At 40.7% G+C, this 25,164-nt stretch overlaps 1 protein-coding gene across 2 annotated transcripts in view; it reads right to left on the bottom strand.

Moving 5' to 3' along the window:
- Positions 1-1,421: 1,421 nt before the first annotated feature.
- Positions 1,422-25,164, bottom strand: part of RAB14 (RAB14, member RAS oncogene family) — a 30,395-nt gene continuing 6,652 nt past the window's right edge. Inside the window, exons 2-9 of one of the 2 annotated variants that reach the window (XM_054007248.1) lie at positions 18,662-18,749; positions 16,645-16,703; positions 12,080-12,133; positions 10,363-10,540; positions 7,011-7,077; positions 5,119-5,206; positions 4,728-4,758; positions 1,422-1,811 (exon numbers count right to left, since the gene is read on the bottom strand). In XM_054007248.1, the coding sequence (XP_053863223.1) occupies positions 1,634-1,811; positions 4,728-4,758; positions 5,119-5,206; positions 7,011-7,077; positions 10,363-10,540; positions 12,080-12,133; positions 16,645-16,696 (648 nt within the window). In that variant the 5' untranslated portion in view covers positions 16,697-16,703; positions 18,662-18,749 and the 3' untranslated portion in view covers positions 1,422-1,633. The remainder of the gene's footprint in view (positions 1,812-4,727; positions 4,759-5,118; positions 5,207-7,010; positions 7,078-10,362; positions 10,541-12,079; positions 12,134-16,644; positions 16,704-18,661; positions 18,750-25,164) is intronic. The other variant, XM_054007247.1, reaches the window with a different exon arrangement.

Below are 25,164 nucleotides of genomic sequence, written 5' to 3'. Positions count from 1 at the left end.
TACAATACTCTGGTACCACTGTTTGCTTACAAGTCTGAACATTGGATAGTTTCTCTTAGTGTCTGTAGAGAGGGATTTTAAGACTACTTTGTATTTTAAACACTGCAGTTTGACTAAATATTGAATGAATGGTAGGTACAACAAAAGCATGTTCTATCTTTCTTAGCCACTTATTTTCCCCTTGCCACCTCTAAATCAAATCTGAAGTTTCAGAAATGAAAATCAGATTTCATGTGAAGCATGGTACTGTGTGTAGAGATTTAAATACACTGGTCTAACCAAATAGAAAATATCACATGTACTTTAACAAAGTCTGCATATGCCTGAATACTATTTGGACTCTCCGATTTTAGAAAGAGTACTTTCAACGTGTAATTTCATGAAGGCAGTATTCTAAATGCTTTTAGTAAGAGGGGACCCTAATTGTTTAAAAAAGTTTCACTGTAGTGTAAATAAAAATGCAAAAGTAGTTAAAAATCCCTAGAGAGTTCTGACTGTCCAGTTCAGAATCAGACCACTCCAAAAAAGGTATAAAAGCATAAAACGTGTAATAGAACCAGCCATTCTATACAATGCAAGGCAGGAAATTAAGCCCAATGCAAAATGCTTACAAAAAGAGAAAAGCAGGTTAGCACACTGCTGATTGCACAAAAACAGGGTTAATAAAGAGGCATAGATATACCACAGTGCAAAGATGGAACAAAGACAGATATTCCACTAGTGTTAATATTGTTGCATTGGGAGTCAAGTTCCCCAGCACAATGCCCACTGTTGACACCAAGGAGTTAAGCCTATGTTAGTGAACTGCAGTTACATCTATTTTTGTACTAAACGGGGCAATGTGGTCACATATAGATCATACTGTACAAACTGATATTTTCTTATATACTGTTCTAATGCCAGTAATCAATTTATTTTCTTCATTAAAATCATATACACAGAATGTATTTAACTGTTAGCTCAGTTCCTTCAAATTTTATACATATTTACGTTCTGTTAACAAATGTAAAGGATAAAATGGCAAAAAATGATGTAAAGCTACTGAGCACAAGAAGAAAGAGTGGACTGTTTTCCCTGTGCTAGGCTAAGACAGAAGTAAGTTGTATACTCCTGCAACAATCTATCCCACCAACATACACACCCGCCACAGGGAATTCCTCCAACAAAAGCACATTGTTATAGAGCCCCTTTTCTACCGTCAAGTCATTTCACAGCAAATAAACATCAGTTACTATGGACAGATTTAGAACAGTTACAGATGGGGAAGGAAGGCTGAAGAACCATAAAATTAAACCGTACAAGAAAAGGCCCTGCAAAAGTGTAAAATCATGAGTCCAGCATCAGTGCTCAGTTTAAATCATGTATTGGTGACACTATCACAAGGACAACTGGAGGGGGGGGGGGGGGGGGGGGGGAAACTTCTAGATTTACCATGCAGGAGAGGTTTTATTACTCTACTTGCCTTTGATAACCTGATTACATCTAAAGTTGTTTAGCAGTTTAGTATTGTGTTAAACTGTTGTCTCAGAGTTTAATTAAACCCAGTAAGATGTACAGAAGACAATGAAGCAGTCAAAAGTACTGCTTCCAACAGAGGTGAAAGGTCAAAAATGGAGCCATGGAATAGAGGTCACTAGCAGCCACAGCCTTCTCTCTGGGGCTGGGGTTCACTGGTTAGTCGACCCCCCTGTGGAGCTGAAGGTTTGTGTTGTACACCTGACTCTGCAGCATTCAGATCCAGGCTTCCATCTTGGATATTCTGGTAGATTTTCTTGGCAGCCTCCAGGAATGCATCTTCAACATTCTCTCCTCTTCAAAAGAAGCAGCAAAATTAATTCAAGTTGTGAACAACATTACATTCTAGACTGAATGAGAAGTCATGAACGTGCTTGACCTACCATCCACCTCTTTCAGTCACTAGCTGAGATTGTCTAATAGTAGCAATTGTGCATTGATTATATGTTCTGTAAGAACATCTAAAAAAAGACACAAAGCTGGGTACAGTCCAATGTTCCCCACCTGAAGCAGCTATCCCCTCAGAAGATTCTGAAAAAGTAAACTGCCTAATGAAGTCTTTTACAGATTACCAGGCAACGGGGACAGTTTTTAGATGCTATCTCCAGCTTTAGGGGGAAGAATCAAATCTGTCAGTTCACCCTTGAAGTAGATTAGCCATTAGTACTGTTGGACTTCAAAATACATCAGTTTTAAAATAGGCTACACAACAACACAGAGATGGGCTCCCCCTCCCAGAGCATTTTCATATAATCGTTTTGATGGTTATAATAAAAAAAGTCACAATAATGAATATCTGTGGTGGTAACTTGCATCAACTGTTCTATTAGTTTCTGTAAATCTTTCTAAGTTAGGGTTTACTTGCTTTTTGGGTTTGCATTATCTACCATAGCACCTTTACAGCTATCCTGTTGCATAGCACTCATCTTTGTGAGAGGATATCACAGTTGGTCTCAGTACTAGCAGCTACAGATGGGCAAAGAACTGTAGTTCTGGTTTGGAAGATTTTGAGATTTCAGAATTCGGTTTCTTTCTTTTGAATTAGAATGAAGTTTCAAAATTCTCAGCAAAACAGAATTATTTGTTCTCTGCCCAGTTCTACCAGCAGACCTGGCACTGGAGCAGCATGCCTGATCACCTACACTGCCGTGGGGGACCCTGGTAGCCCAGGTTGCCATGCTGTAAGCCTGAAGCTGTTCTCCCCAGCAGGCAGGATTTCCAGATGAATTCTGGAAAGACAGACAATATCCACAAAACGTTACAATTCTGACAAAACAGCAAGTTGCAATGAACGAGTAAGTTTTCCAACTAGCTCCATTAGCAACTGCTAGAGAAGTTTTACCAGTGTGTACGCAATCTAGCATAAAGCCCTTATAATCTGTACAGTGACATGCTATTAGTGAAGCGTCTGAATTAAAAAGAGACTACACTTGCAGTGCTGAAAGGTGCGATGGTAGGCTACAGTAGGTCTAGACTGTTGCTAGACTTGCCGCACTGAGAGAACACAAATATATAGGTCAAGTGGATCTCATAATTCCTATAAAAATAAATCAGAAATCACATAAATGTAGAACTGGACCTTGCTGTGTTATCTAGTTCAGTCCCCTGCACTGAGACAAGATCATCTTAGACCAGGCGCAGGCAAACTTTTTGGCCCAAGGGCCACATCGGGGTTGCACAACTGTATGGAGGCCTGGGTAGGAAAGGCTGTGCCTCCCCAAAGAGCCTGGCCCCCACCCCCTCTCACTTCCCACCCCGACTGCCCCCCTCAGAACCTGCACCCCATCCAACCCCCCTGCCTCCTGACTGCCCTGACCCTTATCCACACCCCTGTCCCCTGACAGTCCGTCTCCCCCCCCACACACACACACTCCCTACCCCTAACTGCCCCCTGGGATACCACCCCAACCCAACCCCCCAGCTCCCTGTCCTGACTGCCCTCCTGACCCCTATCCACATCACTGCCCCCGATAGGCCCCCCGGGACTCCCACTCCCAACCCTCCCTGTTCCCTATCCCCTGACCGCCCTCCCCCCAGAACCTCTGCCCCATCCAACCGCCCCCTCCTCCCTGACTGCCCCCCAGTACCCTCCGCTCCCTTACCCAACCCCCCCGCTCCCTTACCAGCAGCAGGAACTCGCAGCTGTGACACGCTGCCCAGTGGGAGCGGCTGGCCAGAGCGCTGCCCGCATGGCAGCATAGCTACGGGGCAGGGAGAATAACGGAGGACTAGGCTCCCCAGGCGGGAGTTCAGGGGCCGGGCAGGATGGTCCCACGGGCTGGATGTGGCCCACAGGCTGTAGTTTGCCCACATCTGATCTAGACCATTGCTGACAGGTGACTAACCTGTTCTTAAAAGCCTTCAATAAGGGAGATTCCACAACCTCCCTAGGTAATTTGTTCCAGAGCTTAACTACCCTGACAGTTAGGAAGTTTTTCTTAACATCTAACTAAATCGCCCTTGTTACAACTTAAGCCCACTGCTTCTTGTCCTGTCATCGGTGGTTAAGGGGAACAATTTGTCACCCTCCTCTTTTGGGGAGGCCAAAAGGAAACTCCCTACAGCAGCTTCTGGAATTGCAACACCCCAATCCAGCAATAGCACCTGTCCTGCAGCTGCATAGCCTTGTACAGGTGCAAGTGCCCTGAACACTCTCGACAGGAGAAGTTTCACACTTCAAGTCTGAACTCCGACCACCACAGAACCAGCAGTGTTGTTAAAATGAGGAAGCTGCACAGTCTATTAGACCAGCATAATTTAATTTTACAGTCAGCTTGCAGCTTAAAGCACACATAAGAAAGTGCTCCATTTTATCAGTGCAACTCTGCTGGAGGAAGTGTTGCATGAGGTCTTAAGTGAAATTAGTTTAGTAGTTTCAGTTTCCAATTGGAAGTTTTTTGATTCTTGTTTGTTTGTTTTTTTAAATAAATGTCAGCCCATCACAATTCAGCAACTATTTGCTTGGAAGATGGCCCAAAAGTGGAGTAACAAGATGGTTGCTGCAAGTTAAGGTTAAGATGAAGCAAAAATGCTAGGCATGCTCTATTCCCCCCCAATCTCCTGATGATATTTTTACTACAATCTAACCTGAGAAATCAAGTTCACTTTCACCCACAGACTAAGTCCCTCTATGAAAACGTATACTAACTTAAGACTGTCTCTATGGGAAGTGTGGTCTTTTTGTTTAAAGAGATAGGCCTATTATCACTTACGTTTTTGCACTTGCTTCAAGGAACAACAACCCTATTTAGAAATAAAATTGAAATGGTTAGGATACATGAAATACTTCAAGAGAACCATATCGTAGTCACTGAAGTTTGAATCCTGAGAAACAGGTGAGGGCCCACTGAAATTCCATGCTAAATAATACTTTTGAAAGTATTTAAGGTTTGTTTGTTTTAAGTAGGACATCAATATGCAAATTGCATTCCTAGTTCTAAGGTAGGCTGAGTTAGACTATTTGAGGCAAAGTTTTTATATACAACTAAGTTACTTTGAAAAGCGTGCTTTAAACAGCTTCCAGTTACTAATTCAGAAGGTTCACTTTAAAACCTCTAACCTCACTGAAACATAACAGCACAAAAGAAAAGCAAACACACACACCATTTTCTTCTGCAAATTGTTTGGCTTCTTCATATGTAACATCTCTCTGTGCTTCCAGATCTGCTTTATTTCCTATGAGGATTATCACCTGGTTCAGAACAGAAAAATGTTAGCCTGGAAAATAGTTCAACTGCCTTTTTACCCCCACCCCAAATCAAGTTACTATTAAACAAAGGCATGAAATTAGAATAATGGCAGCTCTCTCACACAAACCCCGCCCATGATGAATATCTCTGGGCACATCTTCACTGGCAGCGCTTTAACATGGCTTGTGTAGTCGCAGAATAGCACTGGGAGAGAGCTCTCCCAGCGCTCTTAAAAAAAAAAAAAAAAAACCCACCCACCTCCATGAGGGGAATAGCTCCCAGTGCTGGTGCACTGTCTACACTGGCACTTTGCAGTGCTGAAACTTGTATTGCTGGGGGAGGGGGTGTTTTTTCACACCCCTGAGCAAGAAAGTTGAAGCACTATAAAGTGCCAGTGTAGACAAGCCCTAAGATAGCCAGCTAAGAAGCAGGAAGTGCACCTCCTCCCCCCCCCCCCCCCCCCCAATCTGGGAAGAGGAAGTTAATACAAACTCTCCCAGATCAGAGGGTCTGCAGATGTCCAGGACCTCTGCAAGCTTTCACACAGCATTGCTATCGCTGTCCGTCCCTAAACTATGAGCGTTCCCTCCCCCTAAAAACAGGCATACCCATTCATTTGATAGACAAGATTCAGTAAAACTGAAGACGCTGCCCAGAAGTTTAAATGACAGGTCACCCATGCACAGTCCCTTACTCTAGCAAGTAGGGCAGACTAGGGATAGTATCTTGTTTCTCTAGCAACATCTCCACCATGAAGACAGGAATGATAGGAACTCCAGATGCCACATTCAACCCTTCTCCACTATAGGATTCCAATGGCCTGAGGGCTTGTGAAAAATACAGTTTTATTCTAAAACGTGACTATATCAAAGCTGTCCTATCTCATATCTACCTCCTGTGTATTCAGAGTCATCAGCTGATTTGACTTGAATGCTCATTAAAAAAAACAAAAACAAAAAAAACCACACACATTGCAGAGGCAACACAAGAGTAGGAAAGGGATTGTTCTGCAATCAGAAATGCACTAACTGAAAGAACACTGCTTTAATCTCAGAGTCAGACAAATATGAAGTCTTAGGTCTTGCCTACACTACTAACCGGATCGACGGGCAGCGATCGATCCAGTGGGGGTTGATTTATCGTGTCTAGCATAGATCGCTCTAGCATCGACTTTGGTACTCCACCTCAATGAGAAGCACAAGGGGAATTGACAGGAGAGAGTCTCCCGTCGACACACCGCAGTGAAGACACCGTGTTAAGTAGATCTAAGTATGTCGACTTCCGCTAAGTTATTCACGTAGCTGAAGTTGTGCAACTTAGATAGATCACCCCCCCTTAGTGTTGACCAGCCCTTACAAAGCATTTTAATTAGCGAGAGACGCAAGATTAGAACCACACTACAGGAGCTGGAAAAGTCTTTTGGCCTCCAAGAGGGGCAAAGACGACCCTGGGAGAAAGACATTGGGTAGTTTCTTTGGATAGATTTAAACCCATGTTCAAATTTTGAAAAGAACAAAATAAGTTTTTACTAAGTAAAGGACAAGTTAAACTTTCAGTTTAAAAGCAACAAGTTGGGGTGAGAAAAGGGTCAGAAGACAGTCAAATGTATGTTCAATATTAAGGTCTAAAGCTAGGAGTAGAAAAACCTGGAATAAACTCATAGCATGCCATATATCAAGGACAGCACATTGTAAGCTTATTTAAAAGAATATTACCATGTATCAAGGAAATACATTTCAGTTTCAACCTTGGATTTCTTGCTTTGGGACAAGAAGTTTTTTAAAAACAAAAAGCAGTACAACTTACAGTATTTGGATTGGTGAGGTTCCTTGCATCTGTCAACCAGCTGCTTAAATGGTTATATGTGCTTCTTCTGTGAAGAGCCAAGTGAGGAGAATTTAACTATAGTATGGAGTTACTCCCAATAGTACCACTTTTCAGAATAAAGCAACAGAGGGTCCTGTGGCACCCGACCCTCTGTTGCTTTTAACAGATTCAGACTAACACGGCTACCCCTCTGATACTTTTCAGAATGTTAATGTTTAAAATAGATTTGTCCCAGAGTTGAAGTGATAAGTTCTATTCTGAATTCAGAACAGAACTGAAGCAACTCAGCCACCCCAGGAGAATAGGCTAACACTACACTTCACAGATGCAGTATTACTGCTTTCCTTGAGGGGAACATGTTAAGACACAGTGTTGTATAAAACTCAGTAAAGGATTTCCGATCTAATACTCAAAGAATACTGCACTGTAGAATACTGCATAGGTAACACTGCATAAGATGTGTTCTTTAAGAAAGACTTATTTCCAGCAAATTAGGGTGCATACAGAAGTGTGCTTGAGATGGAAAGAGAAAGTATAAAGGTGGCAGAAAAACTGAACACTAAACCACACACTTAAGGACAAGGATGTGCCTTCAACTGTGCCCCAAACGTATGACGATTTATACTGTGCTTAGAGAACGTTCTCAGGGTACAGCTACACTTACCGGAGCGTCCGGTGGCAGGCAATTGATGTTCTGGGATTGATTTATCGCGTCTGGTTTAGACGCGATAAATCGATCCCGGAAGTGCTCGCCGTCGACGCCGGTACTCCAGCTCAGCGAGAGGAGTACGCAGCATCGACGGGGGAGCCTCCCTGCCGCGTCTGGACCCGCGGTAAGTTCGGACTAAGGTACTTTGCGTACCTTAGTCCGAAGTGGGGGCTTAGGGGGACCAGGCCTCAGCTTAGAAAACAGGCAATACCTTCAGGTTGCTTTTTTCCCCCCTAAAAGCCATCAAGTCTCATGGTTAATACAGAATGATCAATTCCTTTAAAAACCGATAATTAAAATATTTACTGTTCTCTGATTGTATAGTCTTCAGCAGATCAATAGCTGAGCTTGCTCAAATGAAGGGAATTTGAATTGACAAGGTGGGTGAGGGAATATATCTTTTATTGGACCAGCTTCCATGAGAGAGACAAGCTTTAAAGCCACACAGAGCTCTTCTTCAAGTCTGGGAAAAGTACTCCCAGCAGCACTACTAAACCCAAGGTACAACAGATTACTTATGCTAAACAAGTTTCAGAGTAACAGCCGTGTTAGTCTGTATCCGCAAAAAGAAGAACAGGAGTACTTGTGGCACCTTAGAGACTAACAAATTTATTAGAGCATAAGCTTTCGTGGACTACAGGAAGAAGTGGGCTGTAGTCCACGAAAGCTTATGCTCTAATAAATTTGTTAGTCTCTAAGGTGCCACAAGTACTCCTGTTCTTCTTTATGCTAAACAATTAGCACATATTCCAAGGGGCCATTCAAGGTGAAGTGGCTCGTTAACACCTCCACACTCATTGTGGCAGTAGAGATATATCTGCAAGTTTTGCATCTTTTCTAGCAGGGTCTGGTGCCTCTTTGAGTTGGTATGTCCTCGTCTGTGGGGAACCTGGATTGCAAGTGGAATCAAAGCCATGAAATTCCAATGACCTCCTTTAAGGGAACCTAATTGGTGTATGCCTGCATCCCTGCAGGGAATAAGCAGATTTTTGTATGCTTTGCTATGCTTTTGTATTTTGGAAAGAACTCAAAAGTGCTTCTTACCCTGTGAATAGCCTATAAACCAGTGGTCCCCAACCTTTTTTAATCTGGCGGGTGCCAGACGAGTCACGGAGGACCATGGCGGCGGACAAGCATCCACCCAAATGCCGCTGAGAAGCAGCGTCATCCAGAGGCGGCGCCGCCGAAAATTGGTCAGTACGCAGGCGCACTTAGATGCCCTGGTGGGCGCCATGGTGCTCACGGGCACTGCATTGGGGACCCCTGCTATAAACTATTTCATAAAGAATGACGACAGTAAGAAAACATCTTGCATTCCCATAGCTCCTTTTAGAGGCTATCCTCTAATCATTTCTACAGGGCAATGCAACTTAGTTTCAAATACAGCTTCCCCATGCATTGTATAATTTTATTCATGGTTATAAAACCCACCATCCATTTCTTCATGGATAATGAGGGAAAAAACTTAACGTTTTAGTTCTCTTAGTTGTAGTTCTCTTAGTTGTAGTACATACAAATAAGGGACGTGTAGCAAGGTATTAAATAGGTGCCTCAAAAACACCACCACCTAGTGAAGTGTAGAGTACAGGACATTCATCTGCAACCTGACTGAATATTCAGTTGTTTCTCCATACACTGAATCTAACATGCTGATAAGATGCATGTAGGTATACCAACAATATACAAGTCAATTACAGATTATACACCAAAAAGAAAGGTAGTTGTAGTTGGGAATGTAATTTATGACTATTAGTTAAGACCCTGAAGATATTTAGTTTTACTCTGACAAACAATTTCAGTGACAGGGAAGTTACTACATCTTCAAAATACCAAGTCTTTGCTTTAAAAAATGACCACATTGAGTTTGAGTGTGTACAAGCAGCTAGCTACTCACTATTTATTGTATTCCTCCCATTCCGGGAAAGGTAGGCCACCTCTGTTTGAAAGACTACAGATAAATGGGAGAGTTCAAGACAGGCCTGAAGCTTTTTAATAGATCTATGTAACAGAATGCCATATCCCAGAATTCCACTGTATACTATCCCCAGGGAAGTCAACTTGAGTCTGGGAATATTCCCATATCCTCATCATGAAGATATGGGGGGAAGGAAGGGGCCTAAGTTCCATACCCTGAAATCTTAGATATACAGAACCACCTTTTAGATAAGATAATTTAAATAAATTGGCAGAATGCAGTAACACCACAACGTCTGAAGGGGGAGAGTCAAGAATGGAAGTTTCCAAGGAGAAGCTTGTTTATGCAAGACTTTGAGATTCTGAAGTCTCACATTTATTAACCAAAGTCAATTTGAAAGTAAACTACCAGTGCTTTACTTTTTAAAATAGGGTTTGTAGAATGGAGGGAAATAAAGGGAAGGCTGCATAAGAAAGGGTGAAAAAAATCCACTATGCAGACACCTGACTAGTTTAGAAAGCCAAAAGGACTGAGACCCAGAGAAAATAGTCATGTACAATGTAGTGACATTGTAAAGCAGTGTCGCAAATAGGCTTGGAAATAAATTGGTATTCATACCACATGTTCTATTTTAGCTATAACTACAGTTGACAAAAAAAAAAAAAAAAAAAAAAAAAAAAAAAAAGGACAGGCAGACAATCTCTTACCTAGTAATATCATAGACCATGAGAGCTCCTGCTGCTCCTCTGTAGTAGCTTCGTGTTACAGCCCTAAATCGCTCTTGTCCTGCTGTGTCCCAGATCTGCAGTTTAATTTTTTGGCCACTAACTTCAATTATTCTTGTACCAAATTCGACCCCAATTGTGTGGGGACAGTCAGCCATAACTGTCACAGAAAGATAAATCAGAGGTTCACATCTTTCTACTAGAAGTCTTCTCCCTCTTCCAGAGGAAGATTTTAGTAATGCCATCTTTCAATGGTCAATTGATAAAATCAGAAAATTCCTAATGGAAGTTGCAAAAGTATGCATCATTGATGTGATTGGCATTACAAGTTGAGTAACTGAGTCAGTTTAGATTGCTGCAGAACCAACCCTCGGGGAAAACAACTTTAACTTGAAGGTTTAGAGACACTAGCCATGACTTGAAAGAATTCAATGAAGTTTTTTATAAATTTCCAACAGACGGTTAAAAATGCTGCACATGACCATTGGTGTGATCCAGCATGATCACTCCTGAGATCCATTCAGTTTAGTAACACATTTTGAAGACTTGCCTGTAACTGATGTTTGAGGAAGGTTTAGAAGACAGTTCTAGGATAATCTGTCAAGGGGGAAAAAAAAAAAATCTTCTTCCTAATCCCCATTAGAGATCAGTTTATGCCCCGTCTTTGTGCTCAAATTTAAGTTCTATTGCTTCAAGTTTATAGAACTTTTCAGGAATTACAAATACTTAAAGCATTCTCTCTGATAACATCTGATGGTCTTCTCTTCAAAAGTCAGGCCACATGCAAAAGATTGCTTGGTATTTCCAGTGTGAATAGGTTAATCAAAGGTAAGTCACTTTCAGAACCCTAGTTCTCACCACACAAGCACACTTTAAAGCTGTTTAACTACTTTGCAAGCCCAAGGACATGGAAACTAAGCTACATTATCCATTATAAGTAAACTGCATGGAAAGAATAAACTAACAAAGCTTCAGAACTGGGACGCAACACTTGAGTCAATGCTTATGTACCACATATCTCTAACACAGAAGAGAAAAAGAACATTGCAGTTATAAAACAAGTGATATATCTAGAGAGATAGATATATACACACACACACACACACTCCTTAAGGAGCATGTATCATGCAGATGCAAAAGCTGTGACTCGTGACAATCAAGCTATAAAATTAACTCCAGCGTTACTTAAACCTGTAAGAGGCTGCCTTTGATTTGTAGGCATTATATCCCACTTTGAATGTCAAAAGTACTAACTCCCCTCAAAGTGAGCTTTTGCATTCCAACAGAGGCTCTACTCTCACTAAATACCAATGCAAAAAAGTGTAGGAATATTTTTAAAGTGGGGTTTGTGATTGAAGTTCAGTTGCACACTTTCAGAAGTTGTCATGTGGCAGGATCTTTCCCAGCACCATGCTGGTTTCAGATGTATGCTTTGGGAATGCTATAGCCTTTATTTCACAGAAGTCACTCTCCAGACATGTGGACAGACAAATGACCTGACAGGCAGCAGACTATGCTAAATAACTATTTGCTTCTATCTTCATCATTCTGACTATGATTAGTCTACATATTTGCAATGAGTGAAGCACCAGAAGGAATTCATGCATGCTGGAAAATAGCTTTCAGAACTAGGGAAGAAGGAAAGAGGGAGGAAGCATACCAATCAGTGAAAACAGAGGCTCCGAATGAAGATACTCACATTTCTTTTCTGTGAATTGGTGAAGTAAGCAGGACTTTCCTACACCCATGTCCCCTGTTACAGAAAACACAGTTACTGTACTGGTACCAATGGCTTCAATTTAAAAACATCTGACAACGTTTACACTGAACACGCAAATGCCTTGCTGGACCATGGTTTGCTATGCCTATATGCACAAGATGATGTTTCACAGTGCACCTGGTAACAGTATTTTTCCCTATAGCTTTGTTCACAGGCATAGGGTAGTAGAGGTGTCCAAGGAATAAACTAAAGGAGTTCAGGTTACAGCGATATCATTATTTGAGGTTTGCAAGGTCATACAGAAAGCTGACCCATTAGGCACTGAGTGGGAGAGATACCAAGGTTATTTGCAACTTTCAGAAGGGCAACAGAAATTTTAAATTCCATACTGACAGACATTAGAGCACAGACCTTTAATTATAAACATTTTACAACAGAAGGTAGGCATCTCCCGGTAGCTGAGCAAGTGTGAGGCAGCTGCTACACGGTCATGTTAGTCCTGTATTAGGCTTCAGCACAATCATGGCAGTGTGCTTCAGGTAATACAGAACTAAATGGTAAATTGTTTTAAAGAGAACAATCAAGGATCTCATAGCAACCTTGATCTGCACATGTTTAAGGCAAAACTGCCCCCAGATTCATCCACATAAAACCCTTTAGAGTTGTATAAGCAACACAGTGAGCCCAATTCTACTGGGATAATCATAAAAAGACAAACAGGGCAGGAAGAAGCATGAGGAGATCATCTAATCCAGTGGTTCTCAAACTTTTGTACTGGTGACCCCTCTCACACAGCAAGAAAGAGACAACACCGCCCCCCACCCCCATGAATTAAACAAAAAATACACAACACTTTTTTTTATATTTAATGGTATTATAAATGCTGGAATGAAGCATGGTTTAGGTGGAGGCTGACAGCGCGGACCCCCCTTGTTAACCTGTTCCAGCATTTACCTATCCTCACAGAAAGTTCTCTAATATCCAACCTAAATCTCCCTTGCTGCAAATTGAGAGGATTACCTTTTGTTCTACCCTTGGTAGACATGGGGAACAACAGATAACTTTAAGTTGCTAGAGGACAGTTATTTGAATACTTCAGTCCCTCCTCAGCCGTCTCTCTTCTAGACTAAACATGCCCAATTCTTTCTTTTCTTTGAAGGTCATATTTTCCAAGCCTCTTATTTTCATTGCTCTCTTCTAGACTGTCTCCAATTTGTTCACTTTTCATAAAAGTGATGCCCCAAAACTGGACACAAGTATGCAACCTGAGACCTCACAGTGCAGAGTAAAGCAGAACAATTACATTCCATGTCTCACGACACTCTTATTAATACACTCCAGCATGAGATTTGCCTTTTTCACAACTACATCATGTTGCTGATTCATATTTATGTTCCACTAACTCCCAGATCCTCTTATACAGTACTGCTGCCTACAACGGGGAAAACTGGTTGTTTTTGTGTATTTGACTTTTTTCTTCCCAAGTGTAGTGCTTTGCAATTGTCATTACTGAATTTTATCTCCAGTTCAGACCAAATTCTCCAATTTATCAAGATCATTCTGAATTCTAATTCTGTCCTCCAAGATGCTTGCAACCCCTCACAGTATGGTGGTATCTGCAACTTTTATAAGCCTACTCTCCATCATCCAAGTTGTTAATGAAATTGAATAGTACTGGATCACAGACACCCTTGCAGGACCCCCTGGATACGTCCATCTAGTCTGACAGCAAACCATTGGTAACTATTCTGTATATAGTCTTTCAACCAGTTGTGCACCTGCCTCATGGTCATTTCATTTAGATATTTCCCTAGTTTGCTTATCATTTTAAATGCAACAATATAGATAACCCACAATACTCCACACATCTCTTGTGGTCAAGATAAGTTTACTACAACCACCTTAATTTTGACACTATGCAGTCAAAAGACACCCCAGGAATGTACAGGCCTAGTGCCTGCAATCATGTGTCCTCAAGCAGCTGGACCCAGTGACTATGCAGCTTAATCTGTCAGTTAAGTTTTTTATAAATGAAAAGAAACAAAATTTGGTTTTGGTGCTGTAGGTTCCAAGTTCAACTGACAAACATGAAGATTTCCCTTCCTCCCCCCACACCCTAATCATGGCTCTTTCTGCTGCTGCAGCTGCATAAAAGTATCAGAAGAGCCACTTAGCCAAGGGAGGATTTCCCCGGCACAGTCATTGCCATACCAGCCTTACACAGAATGTTGTAGGCTTTAGCATAAGGAGTATAATTAGGGTGAACTGACCCTCCAGAGCTGCCCAAATTGCACCAAGGACTCCACCGGGTCACCAGAATTTGAGAGAATGAAGGAGGCTTAAAGCCACTGTAGCCTCTCTTCCCCCTAAGTTGCACTGCACGCATTTGTACCCATGGTAATTTGTATGTTCACAGCTTTTTTTATTAAATACAAGATTGCAGTTTTAAGACAGGGACATTTAAGAGCAGCAGCATATTTTAGAGCGGGTTATAGAAATCGTTCCTCTGATTTAACCATACACTTGCATGTTTGCTTGCGCAATCCTGGAACTAGGCCACTCAGTGAAATCTAGCAGTATGAAGTACCTCACATGTATTTGTTACAATACTACCTATAAAACTTTTTTGTAAGTGTGAACAGGAAGTATCCCACTGCAGGTACATAAATTCACTTCAGTTGTTTTAGTCAGACTGTGACTGCAAACTAGTTTTTAGTTTAGTTTTTTGTTTTGTTTAATTGGAACTCTAAATACAGAGTGCACAAAAGCTTTCTCCCAGGCTGAGATGAACACGAATTTCCTAATAAAGACAAGCACATGCTACATTAGAATTAAAGACAACGGCCCAAATTCTGAAGTTTTCATCTAGGAGAGGAGATACACCTTTGTGCCTCCCAAATTCTGGGCTGTCTGTAGATTCATGGTCGGCAATACAAGTTAGAGCAGTTGTGGAGCTGATTTCAAGCATCTTTCCACATCCACGCAGGATGACTTTCAAAAATAAATAAATGGGATTTAAGAAGGCCCATATTAATTTTATTTAAATTAAATATTCCCCCCTTTATTTTTAAAGGTATTTAAAAATTTAAAATTATGACAACCTATATTAAGTCCTAAGCTTACTATGATCTATTAATATCATGTAAATAAAAACAATCTTAAAGCAGTACACAATTGCTGCCAAAGCTTTAAAGAAAGTCAGTCTACTGAACTGGTAGAAGTCACTGGCCAAGAATCTGGAACCAGAGTTTGTTGAAGTGCTAAACCAACTTTTGACAGCATTAGCCTCTTCTGCAGGTGCAGAGAGGATGTTTTCTGCATTTCTGTCTATTCAACTAGTTCAGTTTTAAGTTGAGAAACCAATTGGAGTTGAAAAAGCAGGAGAGCTTGTTTTTTCTCTCCCCATCTATGAATAAAAATAAGGTGTGAGGATGAGATATACTAGTTATAAAATCTTGAAGGACATAGTTCCCAGAAACATTAAATTCACTATTTTTGTTTAATAAAAATCAGCTTTAAAATGTAAAAATGTGTTTGAACAAGAAAAAAGTTCCGGTATCCAGCATATAAAGGTAATTTAATAAAAACAGTTTTAAAATGTCTTATTTAATTTAATTCCAATTTTCACCAAATGCAGCAACACTAGTAAATTAATCTACCAAATAAAAATGTATCATGCAAGTTTCTAAAACATGAAAAACTAAGCATCTGAGAACTGTTTTATACTACATCTGTATACTTATTAAGCAATGATAGTTTATCCTCCTGGTCAGCAAGAGTACCACCAAATTATGCCAACCATTGAGAATCAACCTCTTTAGGGAAACTGACGGTAGAGATGCAAAACAGGATTAAAATCAATTTAAATCAGCAAGGAAGAAACACTGATTTAATTCATGATTAAAATTGGTGATTTAAGTCCATTCTACCCTTCAGCCACCTACACATGGTGGGAGGGGAAAAAAGCAAAGAATCTGGCTACCTTCAAGCCCTTTACACTGTGGAAGTGTATACTGGAGACCAAGAATAGCCAAAAATGGGGGCTACAGTCACTCTTCGGGATTGACAAACATTTCAGTATTGTAAGATTACACCAGAATATAGCCCCACCCTACTAAGGGAATGAATACTGAACTTGCACTCACTCCCTGCTCATAAACATGTCTTCCCTTGGAAGAATGAGTCTTGAATGTAGTGCTTTCTGCTGAGACACGCCTGGTAAGCAGTGCTCAGAAAGCAAAGGTAGGTGGATTTCAGTAAATAGCGCATATTTACAACTCTAACTTTAACACACAATATTCCATAGATGAAGTTTTGTGGGGTTGGAGAAAAAGAAGAAACGATAGGAGATGCAAGGTGAAGTGTACATAATGAAGAACATTGCTCTAGATGCACACTTAACAGAAAGTTATCCTTTCAGTAGGAACTCACCCAGAGTTCAGATACACTTTAGAATGTCTGTAAGCAAGCATCCATGTATATACATACATATTTATTCCAACATCTGCTTTTAAAGTAAAAACATTTTTCAAGTTCATACTTACCAATAATGATGTATTTAAAGATGTAAGAGTAGTTGTAAGGTGCAGTTGCCATTGTGGCACTATAAAAAGAAAAGAAATAAAATAGATCAGCAATACAAATTAACCATTTAAAACCACCGATTTAGATATATCGCTTCTCCCTGAAGAGTATAAAATGAGTGCATGTTTTTTCTTGAGCTACCCTCTTATTCCAATCTCAGATTTCTACTGCATTTCCATGCAGCCAACGGATTGAGATATGCAAGTACTCGGAACACAAGACATTCAGTAACAGGCCCTTCCATGTCATGTATTATGAAGCATTGTCTGCATTAGGGACCTTCCATAAACAAATTCTCACCAGTGCAAGTACTAGTCTAGCTGCTCCATAGAGAAGACTCAAGCAGCTTCTGGCACTAGTGGGAGCATATAAGAATATAATACACTATAAGAGGGGTAGGCAACCTATGGCACGTGTGCCGAAGGCGGCACGCGAGCTGATTTTCAGTGGCACTCACACTGCCCGGGTCCTGGCCACCGGTCCAGGGGGACTCTGCATTTTAAATTTAATTTTAAATGAAGCTTCTTAAACATTTTAAAAACCTTATTTACTTTACATACAACAATAGTTTAGTCATATATTATAAACTTATAGAAAGAGACCTTCTAAAAACATTAACATGTATTACTGGTACGCGAAACCTTAATTTAGAGTGAATAAAGAAGACTCGGCACATCACTTCTGAAAGCTAGCCGACCCCATGCTATAATATAATCAGATTCTTTAGTGCAGATGGTTTGACAGAAAATAGGACATTCCAACTTCCACACATTTGTAGAGAAGTCTCAATTTGACAATACAATGCTAGTTACAATTTAGAACACCTCTTTTGGAATCAAAGAAAGTCCCAAAAGCTTTTCTAAAAAAAGTGCACTTTAAGATTTGAACCAAAGCCATAAACATCATTTTGCCATCACAAATAACAAATTGCAGTATACCACAGAATGTTTTCCAAAGATAACACTACAGATTTGCATATTTTAAGTCAGCTAACTTAGTTTATAGAGAAGGCTACTTCAGGCCCCATGCTCTGTTGAGTAAGAAGTCTAGACTTCCTACACCCAGACATTGAGAGACTTAAGCCACAAGTCAGATGTTCAGGAAACTGGTCAATAACTGTTGCTTTGTCAGCCAGACAGCAGTGAACAAGCCTCAATAATTTGACTAACTTTTACATGATTAAGTTTCTTATATGAACTGATTTTATATCATATCAACCTGTTAATTAAAAATTTTCACTTTGGTATACCATTTATAGTAAAGTTTAAGTAAGATAAGGTGAATTATTCTGGGAAGTCTAAATACATAGGAGTAAGGAATATTTAGTTCTGTCTAGCCTGACAAACCAAGTTATTTCCATTATTTACCTTTAATATATGCAATTTTTGGATCCAAACTTAATTTATTTCAGATACCTGCTTAAAAACTGGAACTATAGTTCTTGTGAGTTTAACATTTATGTAGGACTCTTCTGCCTCACTGAAGACTCCTTTTACTACTTCAAAGTACAGCTAGGTCTGAGTTCTAGTCCTGCTCAGATGTTTCCTTGGCAGCCTTGTCCCTTCACTAATTCCCTTGGTGGCACTTCTCATGCATCTTATTTGCTACCCACCCCAGCCACCAGTTTAAAATGAGGATAGTGCTGCTCACCCACATGTTAAGTGCTATTTAGTGTCAAGTATTCTCATTAGTTCAACATCTTCTGTACTCACGCTCTTTTTCTACCCCCCGCATGTCAGATAACCACCAGTTACATAGAGGTGCTCCCCTTTACAAGGGATTTGGATCTCTAGCCCACTTAAGTCATATTACAATTTAGTGCAACTTCACCTCACAAGACAGGACAAGTGTGTTTATATAGTAAAAGAATCAATCAAGTAAAATCAATAGGGAATACTATAGAAGTGCTGACAGTTCAATGGCATTTTGATTGTGTGTATGTATACACACACACACTAAACATGTCTTCTTACTCACCTAAAAAGGAAACTAATCCAAACAAAATGGTGTGGACAATAGTTTAGAGCACAGCAGGAAGGACAGGAGGAAGAGACTCCAGCAGGAACTTTTTTTTTTTTTTGGGGGGGGGGGGGGGGGGAGAAGAGAGAGAAAGAATAATTTAAAGGTCTTAATGTGTGCCAGGCAAGATATGACTTCCCCCTTCCCCAGTTGTTTTATTCAGAGAAAGCTCCCCTTTCCCCTCTGTCCAACCAGACAACACTTCTCTACCTCTCTCAGGTCTCTTGAATTAGGCTATTTCCACTCCATGTACCCCAAGCAGCTAAGCAAATCATCTAAAACAGGGGGTCGTGAGCTGTCAACCTCCACCCCAAAACCCACTTTGCCTCCAGCATTTATAATTGTGTTAAATATATAAAAAAAGTGTTTTTAATTTATGGGGGGGGGGGGGGCGTTGCACTCAGAGGCTTGCTATGTGAAAGGGGTTACCAGTAAAAAAGTTTGAGAGCCACTGATCTAAAACATCATATGTTAAATTCTATTAGGCCTAAACTAAGCCTAGATAGCCCAAAGGAGTTTTTCCACAAAAAGTTATTCTGGTAATGTAATAGCAAGGTAAGTTTCCATCATGAGATGCTCGTCAGTAGCTCAGCACGCCTTTGATACTATTGGGGGGCGAGGGATGGGAACTGGAGAGGAAACGATGGTCAGGACAATAGTTTTCGTTCCCTTCCATCCCAGACTATTGTTCTCAGAACAAGCCACGGGATCTCTAGTTCTCCCTCTAGAGACTGTATGAAAGCAGTGCAAGACAGTAGTTTTGCAAGGACAGTACTTCTTGCTGCTGTACTGGGTAGAAGAGCAATTGTGGGAGCCAAACAACCCACTGATGTAGGGCTGTAACTTCAGCATCAAGCTTTTTCCTTCCACATAAAAGGCTCAAGTTCTTTCAAGCTTACACCGCCAGTTACTGGATGTGCAGTGATACTTCTTGCTATATTCCTGAAGATCATATTTAGAAATAAAGATTACTTCAGTTTCAGATGAATGTTAATACTCCAAGGACATGAAGAGTTCAATGTCAGTGCAGCTTTTGCTTTTACAGTGAGGACACACCCTGATGCTGCAGATTTTCTGACTGCATCTTCCAGGTTTTATATGCTGGAAAGGAAGCAGAATGAGTCCCAAGAGCAAGACTCTTCAGTATCAGAAAAATCTTAACACGTGTTTTGAACTAACAAGATCAGAATAAACTTAAGTTTGGCTCCTGCTTTTTCTCCCATTATAATATATAGGGACAATATAAAGAAATCTCTATCGACCTAGATGCATCTATATTGGGGTTAAGTCGACCTAACTACGGCACTCAGGACATGAAATTTCACAGCTCTGAGCAACTTCGCTAGGTTGATCTAATTTAAGTGTAGATTAGGCCTCAGATTTTTGCCAACATAGTGATGTCAATTTGGGGTGCATCCCCCCCCCCCCAACACTTCTAACGATATAACCATGCCACCAAAACAATTAAATTTAGACTAGACCAAAGAAAGATTTAAAAACTAGAAGGAGTTACAACTTTAATTGTGTGGAGCATTCATCAAGAATAGATATTTCAGAAACAAAGCCTAAGTCAAATATTTCTTGAATGATCAAAATATTCCTTAAGGTTTTTAAAATTCAGTTTTAATAAGTTCACACACATAACAGCATTTCCTCAATCTACATTTGTGCTATATCATCACTTCAAAAAAGTCTATGAAGCCACAAAACTTTCAGATGCACACTGTGAATCACTGTTACACATCAGTAACAGTGCAAGTGTCTAATAGTACACTACATAGAGTAGCTAAAGAATTGTATTCCAATTAATACTTCTGAATGTACAATTGAGATATTAAGTTTAAGATCTTAATGACCACTTGAGCCTAGCAGATCAAATTTAAGATCAAGCCAAGTCCAGTTAACCATTTCCAGATGCCTGAAAGCGTTTTGGTCCAATACAGGTAACTCCAATTTGAAATTAGCATCTAATTTTTGAGGGGTTATATAGTCAGTTTTATACAACTAAAAGTTAGATCGCTACTTAGAACATAAAATAGTGGCCTAGGAGGGCACTCTCTTATCTCCAACAGTGGACTATCAGATACTTCAAAAGCTGTAAAAATCCCTATGAATGTATGTTGATAAAATATGCTAGGTGAAATCTTAACCCCAAGCAATTAAGCTATTTTAAGTACATCAAAAGATTTGTCAGGCCATAAGTTTTATCCTAATAAGATTAACTACCAGTATCAATCATGATGTCTAATCCTTCATTCCTACTACACTCTTTGCCAACCAACATAAAGACAGCATTCCATAGATTAGTTTTCTTTTATCGTGTGTTATGCCTCATGTCCCCTGTTTAGTTAGTACTAGTCTTTTTAATGCCATTCAAAAGACTTTCTGCACCTCTAGTCATTTTCATTGCCATTCCCAGGACCTCTTCTATTTCTACTATGTTCTTTGGGATGGCATAAACTAGACTTCAGACTACCAAAGAACTAAGTGTACCAGCAATTTTATAGAATGGCAGCATGTTTTCAAGATTCTCTTCCATCTTAGAAAGGAGGCTAAAGGGGAGGAGGGCAGATATTTGTGATTTTATAATCCTCCATCATGGTATGGAGAAAGTGAATAGGGAATTGTTATTCACCCCTTCACTTAACACACGAACTAAAGCGTCACCCAATGAAATTAATAGGCAACAGGTTTAAAACTAACATAAGTACTTCTTAACAACACACAGTTAACTTGTAGAACTCATTGCCATGGGATGATGCGAGAGCAAAAGTACAACTATGTTCAAAAAGAATTAGATAAGCTCAGAGAGGATATATCCAATCAATGGCTATTAGACAAGATGCTCAGGAATGTGGCCCTGAAGCTCTGACTGCCAGAAGCTGGGAGGGAAAGGGGAGAAAATGAAGCTTTCCAACTGCCCTGTTCTGTATGATCCCCCTGAAGCACTAGTAATGACCACTGTACAAGACAAGATACTGGGATAGATAGACCAATGGTCTGACCCAGTATGGCAGTTCTTATGACCCTTCCAAACAAAATTGCTTCAGTGTTAACAATGAAAAAAGAAGTTGTTCAACACAAAACTGATGTACCAGGATATCAGTGAGGCCCTAAACTTTCTTCAGCATAGATGAGAATTTTATGTGAAACTTGTTATAGTAGAGAACCTATGAAATCTGAAACTTTACTAACTATTAAGGAATTAAACGAGTACAAAACATCCATTTTACTTCCTTCCCATTTTATTGTCTTAAATCGCTAAAGAATGAGCAACATGCAAGTCAGACTCTATATTTAATTGGATATCTCTTTAAAGTTTGTATTGTCTAAGGCAGTGGTTTTCAACCTGGGGGTTCACAGACTATGTCTAAAGAGTCTGCGAAAGGTGACTGAGAATAAAGTTTCAGATCCCAAATGAGGCACTCTTTTTCTGATCAAAAATGTGTGAATACCCCCACTTACAGGTCAAAACACAGAATTGTCGTCATCACCATAGAAGCCCACATTTCAGCACCCTTTTCCACGCTACATCAAATGCCATGCCAAGCACATGCAACATTTATAGTTGAATTCTGTTCAGTCAGTTTTCTAAGACTCCTATGTTAGGGGTCCGTCCGCACACCACAGGTTGAATTGCCAAAGAGGTTTGCACCTTCATTTGAAATTTTAGGGGTCTGCAAACGAAAAAAGGTTGAAAACCACTAGTTTAAGGCAGATAATTTTTTTTAAAGGAACAAATGTGTATAATTAGGTTGCTTCATCAAAAATATCTGATTGTCATACTTGACTACACTGTAAGTAGTATGAAGATATCACAATATACATTGGAAAGAACAGTGTGAACTAATCATACACAGAGATAGACCTAGATGTCATTGTGCATAATAATGGCAAAAGAGCAAGATATTAAGGGGAACATAAAAACAGTTATATTGGGTTAGACCAATGCTCTATCCAGCCCAGCATCCTGTCTTTTGACTTTGGCCAGTGCCAGATGCTTCAGAGGTAATGAACAGAACCGGGCAATTTTGAGTGATCCATCTGCTGTCATCCAGTCCCACCCTCTTGCAGCTGGAGGTTTAGGGATACTCTGAGCATAGTGTTGTGTCCTTGACAATAGCCACTAATGGACCTACCCTGCATGAACTTCTCTAATTCTTTTTTGAAACCAGTTATACTTCTGGCCATCACAACTTCCAACAGCAATATATTCCACACGTTAATTTTGCATTGTGTGACAGTAGTTTCCCTTGTTGTCTTCTTGTATTAAAACTGATGCATATTAGGGTCATCAGGTGACCCCTGGTTTTTGTACTGTGGGAAAGGGATATAACTAGGGATTTAAATATCATTTAAAAAGATAACTGTTTAAATTATTAAAATTCTATTGGTTAACCGATTCAGGCCTCACATGCAGGCGCCTCTCTCTCCATTTCAGGCAGAACCCTTGTTCCTAGGAGCATATCTCCTCTCCCCCATTGCCCCATCTATCTGGGGAAGGGCAGCCGAGCTCATACCGGAGGTGACAACAGGCCTAGCCAAGAGAGCCTGGGGCAGTTGAGGGGGCCTAATACCCCGTTCACATCCTCAGTACCCAGGAAAAGGGAGAGGGGCCCCAGGTACCTAGTTTGTTCCGATGCGGCCTCTGCAGATGCTCCATGCCACCCCAACAGCAGCTTCCCTTCCCTGACCAGTGCGCTGTCCGCCTCCGCAGCCAAACCCCTTTCAATGGCACAGGGGAGGCTGGAGATTACTTTACCCCCTGATGGGGCCCGCAGCCCTTGTCCACCCCCCAGGTTTAAATGCGCTCCCCGGCCTGGTTGGCTGCCCACCACAGCTGGGCTAGAGCATTATCATTGAACTGGCCACTTTAAGAGGGGGCAGGGCTCCCAGTGACCTCTTGTGATGCCCGCTCCTCCCTGGTTGCCATAGCCACCTCTTGCCAGCATCCCAAAATGGCCTCTCTGCTGCAGGAGAACTTGTTCAAGACCCACAACTAGGGGGTTAACGGTCAGAGTAATACTTCCCGGTTAACCGTTTAATATTTTACATTCTTAGATATAACTTCTCTATTCACTTTTTCCACATCATGATTTTATAGACCTCTATCACATACCCAGAGTTGTCTTTTCTAAGATGAGCAACCCTAATCTTTTTAGTCTCTCCTCAGATTAAAGCCATTCCATACCCTTGATCATCTTTGTTGCCCTCCTCCGAACCTTTCCCAGTTCTACTATATCCTTTTTGAGATGGGGTGATCAGAACTTAACAGTATTCAAGGTGTGAGTGCACCACGGCTTTATATAGAGGCATTATAATATTGTGTCTTATTTTCTATCCCTTTCCCAATTGTTCCTAACATTGTTAGCCTTTCTGACCACTGCTGCACACTGAGTTGAAGTTTTCAGAGAACTATCCATGGTTATTCCAAGATCTTTCCTGAGTGGTAACAGTTAATTTAGAACCCACCATTATACAAGTGTAGTTTGGATTATTTTTTTCCAGTGTTCATTACTCTGCACTTACCAACATCGAATTTCATCTGCCATTTTGTTGCCCACTCACCCAGTTTTGTAAGATCCCCCTGTAACACTCTGCAGTCAGCTTTGGACTTTATCTTGAATAATTTTGTATCATCTACAAATTTTGCCACTTCATTAATGATCTGGAAAAGGGAGTGAACAGTGAATATGCTGAACAGCACTGCTCCCAGTACAGATCCTTGGGGACCCCTGTTCAACTCTCTCCATTGTGAAAGCTGACCATTTATTCCTACCCTTTGTTTCCTATCTTTTAGCCCAGAAGTGGGTAAACCATGGCCCGCAGGACCATCCTGCCCAGCCCCCAAGCTCCTGACCTGGGAGGCTCACCCCCGGCCCCTCCCCTGCTGTCCCCCCTTCTTATCTAAAAAGCATTTACAGTAGTTTATTTAACCTACATTTTATTAGTAGCAGTGTTTCATCACCATTTACATGGCATTAGCAACTACAGGCCATAAGCAGGTCAGGACTCCACTGTACAGACATAGTGACAGTCAGTGCCTCAAACACATAAAAGGTTGGTTAATGTGTGTCTCAGCATGATGGAGAGAAAAGCTGGTAACACGTTATTTCTTGTTACAGGTGCGTACAGAGCCTAAAAGAGCTTGCAATCTTAACACATTACTACAGACATCAGGAGGGGGAAGATAAGGCACAGAGAACTATCATGCTTGACATAATAAAACAGCCAGAGCACACAAACTGACTAGCCACCTTCAGACCAATCATTTGTATTCAAATCTGATGAGATTATGTGTATTTATCCCATATTCATGGCTTTCAGTCCCAGCAACAGAATACCTCTATCCAATCTCATTTCTTTGACAGAACTCTAGGCTCAAGGAAATCCCACATTAAAAGTTAACTCAACCTAATACTGGCCACTCTTAAAACAGAATTAGAGGGCTACTTAAATGA

Source organism: Malaclemys terrapin, chromosome 17 (genome assembly GCF_027887155.1).
Source record: "Malaclemys terrapin pileata isolate rMalTer1 chromosome 17, rMalTer1.hap1, whole genome shotgun sequence".
NCBI classification, from domain to species: Eukaryota; Metazoa; Chordata; order Testudines; family Emydidae; genus Malaclemys; species Malaclemys terrapin.
Note: the sequence above shows the minus strand (reverse complement) of the source record. Positions and strands in the feature narration are given on the sequence as shown.